The 11,347-nt window shown below is 41.7% G+C and overlaps 2 protein-coding genes across 2 annotated transcripts in view; one reads left to right on the top strand and one right to left on the bottom strand.

The window, feature by feature from the left end:
* Positions 1–364: 364 nt before the first annotated feature.
* LOC311112160 (extracellular superoxide dismutase [Cu-Zn]-like) lies at positions 365–2,438 on the top strand. Its single transcript, XM_084155138.1, has 2 exons — positions 365–461; positions 1,559–2,438. Exon 2 carries the CDS (start codon positions 1,581–1,583, stop codon positions 2,214–2,216), a length of 636 nt encoding a protein of 211 aa, XP_084011264.1. The 5' UTR covers positions 365–461; positions 1,559–1,580; the 3' UTR covers positions 2,217–2,438.
* A 7,278-nt stretch (positions 2,439–9,716) lies between these two features.
* LOC311111994 (coiled-coil domain-containing protein 149-B-like) overlaps positions 9,717–11,347 on the bottom strand; it is a 35,314-nt gene continuing 33,683 nt past the window's right edge. The window contains 3 exon segments of the mRNA XM_084154951.1: positions 9,717–10,489; positions 10,491–10,543; positions 10,815–11,063. Coding sequence (XP_084011077.1) covers positions 9,968–10,489; positions 10,491–10,543; positions 10,815–11,063 — 824 coding nt within the window. The 3' untranslated portion in view covers positions 9,717–9,967.

Below are 11,347 nucleotides of genomic sequence, written 5' to 3'. Positions count from 1 at the left end.
GAACCGGCTGCCACCCCGGTGTGAGCCAGGTGGCAAATTATGACCAACGGCGAAATCGGCTCAAAACAAAAGTGACGTAGTAATGAGTAGGATTCTGTGTTTTCAAATGCAGAAGTGATTGCTTTTGATAAAAAATACTTTATCTGAATTCCCAATGAAAACTAGTTTGAAAATTCGAACATATACTTGTATTTTATGGAAAATAGATGTATGTTTCTGAACTATGCATCATGCTGTCGTGTTGTCAACATGACTGAGCGGCGCAGATTACTGTTCGATTTGAGATTATTAGAAAGGCGCTCCTCCCTTACTGCTGTTGCCCGTTCATGTCACGGAGACCTTAGCCCGGTGCACTTAATCGAACTCCCTCAAGATTGACGGGCACTATCTCTGCAAAGTTTGTGTGACAACCTCGATGGTTTATTCCGACAATTGTCAAGAATTGTGATTACGCCAGACAGGTAGGCTACAGAGATCACGAACATGGCCATCAATCAATATTATAGAAAATTGCTTGCCAAATCCGAATTAAATTACACTCCAAAGACTAAGCGACTGAGGAATGTGTGTTCATTTGGGTGTATGTTTTCCTCAATTATTACTATAGGCCTATAGTCAGTGGTGGAAAAACTATCCAATAGTCATACTTGAGTTAAAGTAAAGATACCTTAATGGAACATGACTCAAGTAAAAGTCACCCAGTAAAATACTAGTAAAAGTATAAATCATTTCAAATTCCTTATATTAAGCAAACCACACTTCACCATTTTCTCTTTTTTAAATTAAATTAAATTTACGGATAGCCAGGGGCGCACTTCACAACTCAGACATCTTTACAAATGAAGCATTTGTGTTTAGTGAGTCCACCAGATCAGAGGCAGTAGGGATAACCAGGGATGTTCTCTTGATAAGTACGTGAATTTGACAATTTTCCTGTCTTGCTAAGCATTCAAAATGTAATGAGTACTTTTGGGTGTCAGGGAAAATGTATGTAGTAAAAAGTACATTATTTTCTTTAGGAATGTAATGAAGTAAAAGTAAAAGTTGTCAAAAATAGAATGAATAAGCTACAGATACCCCCAGAAACTATATGTGTTTAAACCTATTCCTATTAGAGAAGTAGGCTAAACAGAAATTGTAGGATAGGCTAGATTAAGCCTGTAGTGTAGTATAGATCTTTACCCTCCCCACGTCTCTGTAATGCCAGCCTGGCAGGTAAACCTAGCTTTTCAATAGCCTATTCCCTGCATTCTAAATGTAAATATGACAGGGCATGTCTTTCAAAAATGTCTACAAGGTTAGGTAGGCAATGGTTAGCCTACTACAAGTCTACAGTGTTAGGCAAATATTAGACATTTATAAAGAAGTGTACTTAAATAGTATAGAATAGTTTATTCATGTACTTAAAATCCCAACTTTGACCTACAGGCTTCATCCTCCCAATTTAAATCAGTTTCTATTTATGTGCATTAGTTAGGCTACAGGTTAAATGAATGAGAAAACATGGTTGCCCTGTGGACACTATGAGATCCTGATTGTGTATTTTGTTTTCTTCTAGGTTACACAAAATTGCTAGGGCCATGCCTTTATTTCATCCAACACTTCTGTTGGTTCTGGTAAGCTTCCAAGCCTGCTCTACACACAGCCAGGAGGCTGCCTCCAACATGGCCCCACCAGAGGCCATTGAGTATAACAGAACCGTCTATGCAGTCTGCAAAATGAGACCCAGCACCAAGCTAGGCGAAGGTCTAACTAAGGTGTACGGACAGGTGCTGTTCAAGCAGGAATACCCTGAGGGAACCCTCAAAGTCCTCTTTCTTCTCCATGGTTTCCCCAGTCAGAGTGATCATCAGCCAAAAGCTGTCCACATCCACCAGTACGGGGATTTCAGCGAGGGCTGCGATTCCACAGGCGGTCATTACAACCCTTACAGGGTCCCCCATCCCAGCCACCCAGGAGACTTTGGGAACTTTGTGGCCCACCAGGGGAGGGTTCACAAGTTGACTGAATCGGAGGCCACTCTGTTCGGGGGGCCGTCGGTGCTGGGGCGGGCGGTGGTGGTCCATGAGAAGGCAGACGACCTAGGCCAGGGTGGTGATGCAGGGAGCCTGCTACATGGTAATGCTGGGCGGAGGCTGGCGTGCTGCGCCATCGGGATGAGCAGTCCCAAACTGTGGGATAAGCACCATCATCGACAGCAGAGAAGAAGGGGATGAGAATCGTAGTTTATTCTTCTCTTTTCTTTTTTCTGAGCTCACCACCTTTCATCAGAGGACAACTTAATTTCAAAGCTTTATTTTTTCCAGTTCTAAATTACAAAAAGGTTTCCTTCTCCTTTAAAGTCATGTTTATCTTTTATTTTAAGGGATAGGACCGGTTTACCATAGCTGATAGCAATTAATGTATCTTGTATTAAAAATAACTTTTAAAGACCTTTATTGAAATTCCAAGAGTGCTTTGTAAATCATTTCTGAGACATTAGTGTATTTCTTTCCATTACATCTCATTGTACTTTTACCGGGATATCAAAATAGATATTTTAAATTAATACTGAATACTCTTATACTTGCTAGAAGATACCGACCCTACCATTGTGCTTGTTTACACTGAGCTGCACTAGGGTTGGAACGCAATCATGGTTACATTAAGACACCGTGGAGATGGCGCGAGATATGGGTCGGAAAACGTACCTCAATCCAGGGATGGGATATGCCATTGTACTCCAAATGTTACCTCTATCCACACTGCTCCATTGAGAATATTGAAATACTGCTAGTTTTCCAGGAAAACTGCCCTTTTTGTTCTAATGCTAGCTAGCATTAGCCACATCGGCCATTATGGAATGGCAGGTTGCGTTGAACAACAAAGGAGCTGATTGGCTGATACTTCCATTTCAAAATTGCTGCGTTGGCTAATGAAAAGGGCAGGGTGAATTATTGATATATTGGATTCAACCAAACATCTAAGTTAAAGAATATAGGACTAAGCCAGTTGCACAGATGGAACTTTCCAAGCAGTAGATACATATCTTTCAAATGTTGATATTTGGTTGTGTTGACAACCAAACACAATTCAATATCACTTTTGTAATACAGTAAATAGCCTAATCAATCAATCAATCAATCAAATGTATTTATAAAGCCCTTTTAAACCAGACTAAAACCCCAAACAGCAAAGCAATGCAGATGTAGAAGCATGGTGGCTAGGAAAAACTCCCTAGAAAGGCAGAAACCTAGGAAGAAACATAGAGAGGAACCAGGCTCTGAGGGGTGGCCAGTCCCCTTCTGGCTGTGCTGGGTGGAGATTATAACAGTACGTGGCCATTAAGGCCATATTTTTCTACAAGATGTTCAAACGTTCATCGATGACCATCAGGGTAAAATAATAATCACATTGGCTGTAGAGGTTGCAACAGGTCAGGAGTCAATGTCACCAAGTGACATCAAATGGTTAGAATGAATACTTCAGATGTACCAGTGGTTGTCTGAGAGGGATTGTCCTCTCCTTTCTTGTCTTTAGTGAAAGTTCTCTAGACCATTGGTTCCCAACCTTTTTTCCTTGAAGACCCCCCTACTTGTATCTAAGAAAAGCTGAGCCCCCCCCCCCCCCCCCCACAAACACACACCAAAATAATAAAGTGATTCATTCCAAATCTTTATTGCCAAAAATGTACATCAATTATAGTTTTTCTTTCCTTTTCTCTTTGGTTTGCCCTGGTTATCTTCGTGTATAATTAACTGTAGGCCTATACACACACATTGTTACCAAAATAATAATAATGATTCATTATCAGCGTAATAAGTGATTAACAGCACCTATATAGCGCTGTCCTAGATCTCCCTCAGACCAATTAACTGAAACGGGGCAGTTGCATACACACATGCACATCATGTGAACACTGGTTTTGACACAGCTATAATGTATGTGTTATAAAAAATAACAATAAGTAACAATAACAGTAAGTTACAATCAATAACTTTTTCCTTCCTTAAAAAATGAATGGCCACCTTGGACCTGCATACCTCTGACCAGGGATGGGATGTCAGGTGTGATGCTAGTGACAGCCAGCCTAAATTCCTGGTTGACATCGAGCCTGTTACAGGCTTTTGTTTTTATTGTTCCAAGCGCGCTGAAGGCCGTCACAGACAGGTAGGTAATGCTGAATGGTAGAATAACCCGTGTTTGCCAGTCTGGGTGCAACAGCGTGTCCTTTGACAATCCAAAACTTTTTGTATCCGTTCTCGTGGAAATATTTATTTGACACAGAATCGGCTTGAAGGTCAGCAAGCTCATCTTCACATCCGAGGTATTCCACGTCCTCGAGACTGCAAATGTAAGGGTCCATCACCCACGATTCCTTTGATAAGTATTTGTCAACATCAGCAAAACAGGATTTAATTTCCTCCCAAAGCATGTTCATGTGCCGGGTAAACTCAGTGCGTAAAGACACAGGCACACAGTGCCACCAGACTGTTTCATCAGGAGAGGAAATTGTTGTAGCTCCCCTTTTGACATTTTTCCAACTCTGTACTCCAGTTTCTGCACAAAAGCGCAGAGAGCGTCTTTGCACTGCATGATGTTTGATTCAGGACCCTGCATCCGCTTGTTTGTCTCATTGTAGAGAGTGAATGTATCTGCTAGGTATGCAGTTTTGATCCAAAACTCATCAGTCAGCTGTTCACACAGTGGTCGATTGTGATCTTGCAAGAATTCCTTTATTTTTTCCTGCAGTTCCATAAAATGCACAAGCACTTGTCCACGTGACAACCAGCGTACCTCTGTGTGTTACAGCAGTGTTTGATGCGCTTCATCCTCACACAGCTGGGCAAACACTCTCTTGTTAGTAGGGCGAGCCTTAATGAAGTTTACAACTTTAACAACAGTTGCCAGGGTGTTACTGAGGTCTTACAAAAGTTTTTTACTGGCCAATGCTTGGCGATGTAGCATGCAGTGGAAAATTGCACACACCGGAGCTTTTTCCTTCAATCGGCTGTTAAATCCCTTGTTTTTGCCTATCAACGCTGCAGCCCCATCAGTGCAGCATGCAACAATATTCTCGTAGGGCAGATTTTTGGACGAGAGATATGAGTCCATAGCTATAAAAAATATATTGGCCTGTTGTTGTTGTGGCTAGATTGGTAGACATAAGAATATCTTGTTTCAAGTCATCACCGTCAATATATTGCATTTAAACGATGAGCACGGATTCGTCTGACACTGTTGTTGTTTCATCTAACTGAATAGCAAAGGGAACATTCCTAAGCTTCACGTGCAGCTGGTTTTGACAATATCCAGCCATTTGATCAATTCTGTCTTTGACAATGTTGTCAGAGAGTGGGACGGTTCTCACTTTATCCACCACCTGTGGGCCACACAGCCTCTCTACAATTTTCAGGCAGGCGGGTTTGATTAGCTGCTCTCCAATATTGTGCGGCTTTTTAGCCTTGGCAATTAATAGCGAACAATCAAATAATGCCTCTGTGGCTCTGTGTAAATCACTGCCTGCTCTTTCAAATGCTTTTCTTATGTCTGTGGATCTTTTTGATATTGCCAACTGCTTCTTCCTCTCAACAAAATCCTGACCTTCACCAATAGTCTCCTGGTGTTTTGTTTCCTGGTGTCGTTGCATTTTGCTTGGCTTCATGCTGTCATTAGCTAGCTTCTCGCCACAAATGACACATTCTGGCCGAGTCCTGTCCTGTCCTTCAATAAAACTGAAGTTAAGATAACTCTCGAGATATAGCCTTACTTTCTTTTTTGACATGTTTCTTAGACATGTTGTTTTATTCATACAAATAGTGATGCTCTGACTGCAGGAAAAACGAGCTGCTAGCTGAAACTGATTGAGCGCGGGTCATTGACGTGCACAATTATTTTTCTGGGAAATTACCGCTTTTACATTTCTGTGCCATTTTTATAATTTTTTTGATACCGTAGTATGCTTGGTCTTCCTTTGGTAATGGAGTTGTAGTTATAAACCATTTTGTAACGTTTAGCTCACGCTTCACGTCTGCTGGTCTTGTAGAGTATCAACCATTTAAGCTGTGGGCTTCCTGGTCCGGTGTGAATTTCATCACAAGGCTTTTTATGCACTCAGGGTAAAAGGGGCTTTCCATCATGTTTGTGCTCATCTGGGCGTGGCCACTGACTGAGAACAAATCAATATTGAAAACAATCATCATCTAGAATGCTAAAATCACATTGTTATCTTCACAAAAGTGTTATTATACTTAATAATTCGTTTTATACAACAATTAGATGCAAACCTCATAACTGGGAAGTGTACACCCCCAGAGATACAATTATGTTGTTCCACCGTCTTTAATGACATCACAACATAGTAACGAATTTGACATGATTGTTTTTTTAAGTCGCCACCTACCATTTCCCACATTCTTTTAAGTAGGAATATTGTTTCATTATCCACTTTTGGATGTTGGAGTCTTGGCGGGAAGACTTCCTTTATCTCACAGGGAAATTCCCTCTCCCAATACTGCATGGCACGGAAAAGAAAGTTTCTGCAAGGAATTTACGACCGGTAATAAAACTAACCCCCAGGAAAGGGGGTGTTCAAACCTTTGCCTAGCCGGCATCTTTGATCCTCAGCCCATGAGGGGAAGTCATGACATATGATATCAATTTTTTATTTCTAATAAATTTGCTAAAATTTCTAAAAACATATTTTTGTTTTGTCATTATGAGGTATTGTGTGTAGATTGATGAGGGAAAATAAATATTTAATCAATTTTAGAATAAAGCTGTAACGTAACAAAATGTGGAAAAAGTCAAGGGGTCTGAATACTTTCCGAATACACTGTACATAAGTATTCAGACACTTTACTCAGTACTTTGTTGAAGCACCTTCGGCAGCAATTACAGCCTCAAGTCTTCTTGGGTATAACGCTACAAGCTTGGCACACCTGTATTTGGGGAATTTCTACCATTATTTTCTGCAGATCCTCTCAAGCTCTGTCATGTTGGATGGGGAGCGTCATTGCACAGCTATTTTCAGGTCTCTCCAGAGATGTTCGATTGGGTTCAAGTCCGGGCTCTGGCTGGGCCACTCAAGGACATTCAGAGACTTGTCCTGAAGCCACTCCTGCGTTGTCTTGGCTGTGTGCTTAGGGTCGTTGTCCTGTTGGAAGGTGAACCTTCACCCCAGTCTGAGGTCCTGAGAACTCTGGAGCAGATTTTCATGAATGATCTCTCTGTATTTTGCTCTGTTCATCTTTCCTTCGATCCTGACTAGTCTCCCAGTCCCTGCCGCTGAAAAACATCCCCACAGCATGATGCTGCCACCCACATGCGTCACCGTAGGGATGGTATTGGCCAGGTGATGAACGGTGCCTGGTTTCCTCCAGATGTGACACTTGGCATTCAGGCCAAAGAGTTCAATCTTGGTTTCATCAGACCAGAGAATCTTGTTTCTCATGGTCTGAGAGTCCTTTAGGTGCCTTTTGGCTAACTCCAACTGGAAAGTATTTGTATTTATTAAAGATCCCCATTAGTTTCTGTCAAGGCAGTTATACAATTTTTAAAACATTACAACACATTCACAGCAGATTTCACAACACACCAAGTGTGTGCCCTCAGGCCCGTACTCCACTACCACAGATCTACAACACAAAATCCATGTGTACGTGTGTGGATGCATGTGTCTGTGCCTGTGTTTGTGTTGCTTCACCATATGCTGTACCATAAGGTGTATTTTTATCTGTTTTTTTTATCAAATTTTACTGCTTTCATGAGTTATTTGATGTGGAATAGAGTTCCATGTAGTCATGGTTCAATGTAGTACAGTCCATAGTCTGTTCTGGACTTGTGGACTGTTAAGAGACCTCTGGTGGCATGTCTTGTCCCTTTTACTGAGGAGTGGCTTCCGTCTGGCCACTCTACCATAAAGGCCTGATTGGTGGAGTGCTGCATCTTTTTATTTAATCCATTTTAGAATAAGGCTGTAACGTAACAAAATGTGGAAAAAGTGAAGGGGTCTGAATACTTTCTGAATGCACTTTACATATAAAGTGTGTCGTCAGCAAATTTGATAATTGAGTTGGATACGTGTGTGGCCACGCAGTCATGGGTGAACAGGGAGTATAGGAGGGAGCTGAGCACACACCCCTGTGGGGCGACCGTGTTGAGGATCAGCGTAGCGGAGGTGTTGTTGCCTACCTTCACTACTTGGGGTCGGCCTGTCAGGAAGTCCAGGACCCAGTTGCACAGGGAGGGATTCAGACCCAGGCCCTGAGAGAGATTGAATACCGGTATGTCGGTAAACACTCCAGCCAGCTGGAGGACGCGGCTTTGGATGCCATCAGGGCCGGCAGCCGTGCGAGGGTTAACACACTTAAGTGAAATTACATATTGTCATTTTTATTCAAGAGCATATTGTCTCAACCCTAAAACCTCAGATGATGTGAAATCCTTTTACCTAGTTTTTAGATAATTGACGTTAAAAGGTTTAAAATGGAATTTCTTTATTAAATAGTTTCTCTCTCCAATAAATAAGAAAATAGTTTGACAACACTGTTCATAAGCTTTGAAATTATATCAAACTCAACTGTTTATATTTTCCAATGATGAAGACATGGACGTCTCATGGTATGGTGGGGTCTGCAAAATAGGTCAACTTTGAGCACCTTTATCTCCTGATTGTTTTGGCATTCAGGTCCAAAAAGTCACTTTCTGACCACTTCTTCCAAGGGTAAACATGTATGGAAATGTTTGTTTAAATCAAAATGGATGCTGTCAAAAGTGATTGAATTCAAATGGATTTACCTGCAACTCCTTACATGTTCCAATACTCTTAAAGGCCCAGTGCAGTCAAAATGCAATTTTTCCAGTTTTTTTTATATCACATTGTACAGCAGCTGATGAAACTAACACTGTAAAAGTGTGAAAACATTTGATCAGTGTTATTTCCTGATAGTTGCTGGTTGAAAATACATTCTACACAGGACCTTTTAATCAGCAGATTTAATAGACCAATAACAAAGAGTTATAAATCTCTCTGCCAATAACAGCTCGTTTTCAGTTTTCCTATCCCCACTCACACCACTCCCAGACAGTCCTAGCAAAATTCTTGCTTCAGAAACCATTTTTTACTAAAAAAATAATCAATTTTGGGCCATTTTAATGGAACGCTATTACAGTAAGGTACTTAATTGTTACCCTGAAATAATTTGATATTGATATACAAACTGCTGCATTGGGCCTTTAAATAACTTCTCTCCTCTCCCCTCCTTTCCTCTCCTCTACAACAACTGATGGAAAGAGCTGGGTGGGTGCAATCCATAAGATTTCAGAGTGACACTATTAGAAATGTTATCAATAGAATCCTGAGGTGCATTGAAAAAGTTGCTGGTACTCACTTTAATTTGAGCTAGACAAGGTTTGCATTTTAGAGCCTGTATTCTATAAGAGTTGCCAATACTCAAGCAGTAGAAAATTAGAGGAGCTAGTAGGTTCTCTGTACCGGTCAATCCCGGCCAGCTTCAACCACTAAATAGAAGGACCGCAGGGTTCAATTCCACTTTAGAGCAACAGTAGCAGAGTAATATCTCTCTTTCAGAAATTTCGGGATCTTGGAATCACCAGTAAGCAGTATGACATCTTACAGAATGCACCCTCAGGAGTATTGAAACCCATTCTATTCCAGTGTCAATCTAGGCAAGGTTTTGGCTGAAGTATTATAATAATAATAATAATAATTGCCATTTAGCAGACGCTTTTATCCAAAGCGACTTACAGTCATGTGTGCATACATTTTTACGTATGGGTGGTCCCGGGGATCGAACCCACTACCCTGGCGTTACAAGCGCCATGCTCTACCAATTGAGCTACAGAGGACCACGAAAGTAGCTATCGTTCTTCACTATTGCCCCATCCTGGTCTGAACATTCAGCATTTGAGTGGCTACTGTTCAAGGGAAGGATTTCTGACTCCTTATTCGTCAAGCACTCGACCCTCACATCTTCTGAAGGTTCTGCCTTGTGGTGTGATTGGTTCTTCTCCCGTGGGTGGGACTTGTTTGAATAGGAGAGCTGCAGGTTGATGTTGAGGATGGAAGATTGGTGTCGTCTGTCATAGAGCCCTCTGCAATGTCAATCTCCTCAGACCCCACCCCTAAGATGTCATCATCTGACCAACTCGCCTCTCTCTGGGTGGGTTTTGTATCCATTAGAGGCTCTGATAGGTGGCATATGTCTATGGGGCAGGACATGTCCAAGTCTGGCCCTGAGGAAGGGGATGGAGTCCCGTCTACAGTCTCGTCTAATTGGTACCTTGGAAGCACCATGACCGCATTTGCGCTTTGTGATTGGTCGACAGTCTGACATTCATCGAGGTTTATTGTCTCTGCTTGAGAACTGTCAGTGACTTCCTCAGCAGATTTTCCTGTGGTGTTTTGCTTGGATGTGTCCAGGCTGACTGGTGACTCTGGCTCCTTGGTGCCCATCTCTGTATCCCCCGTCACACTGGGTAACCCCCCCCACATGGCTTGGGACAGGGGGGCTCTGCCTCTCCTTGGCTACCTTGTCGTCCTCTGCTCTACGGTCAAAATAATTGAGAATGTTATGGTATAATTGAAATGTAGCAGCATTAGTAACATTGATCTCAACACCCAGAACCAAATTGGCAACAATGAGAATGGTGTAGTCATCTGCTGTAATACGAATTAAGGTTATAGTACATAAGAGCCAGTGAAATAGATACTCTATAGAATGTATGAGAATTCGAATGTAATGTAAGATATTTAATAAATCTGCTATTTATACAGTTAGCCCCACAGAATTACATAGAATATTCTCATTCACCTGTGGTAGACTGCACAGTGGAATGTACTTCCTGCTCAGTAGGGGGTACTTCCTGCTCATTGGGGGTTACATCCTGCTCAGTGGGGGGTACTTCCTGCTCAGTGGGGGGTACTTCCTGCTCACTGGGTTGTACTTCCTGCTCAGTGGGTGGTACTTCCTGTTCATTGGATGGTACTTCCTTCTCCTCAGAGCTTGTCACAGTGGATCTAGGCTGCAGAGTTTCATTCAGGATGATGGCATCTCTCCCTCCTATCACAAAAGAAGCCAAATAATATTACTAGCACTTTTGATATAATAACATGTCCTAATGCCTGTACAGTGTTACAACAATTGTCACAAATATTTATACTAGATCACGTGTCATGACAACTGTATTGACAAAAACATTATACTCCCAACCTAACCTGCACATAAAAGCCAAGATCTTTACTGATAATGAATTTACAATACAACAAACTGGCATGCAATTAATAGATTATGTTGACAACCGAGGCGTCTCAGTGTTGTGTATGTGACTGGGCACAGCATCCCTA

This window comes from Coregonus lavaretus (genome assembly GCF_964263955.1).
Source record: "Coregonus lavaretus genome assembly, chromosome: 38".
Classification (NCBI taxonomy): Eukaryota; Metazoa; Chordata; class Actinopteri; order Salmoniformes; family Salmonidae; genus Coregonus; species Coregonus lavaretus.
This window is presented reverse-complemented; position numbering and strand designations above follow the sequence as displayed.

What these genes read in the sequence shown, in the direction of transcription:
- LOC311112160 (XM_084155138.1), top strand. Translation starts at nt 1,581, where the DNA reads ATGCCTTTATTTCATCCAACACTTCTGTTGGTTCTGGTAAGCTTCCAA.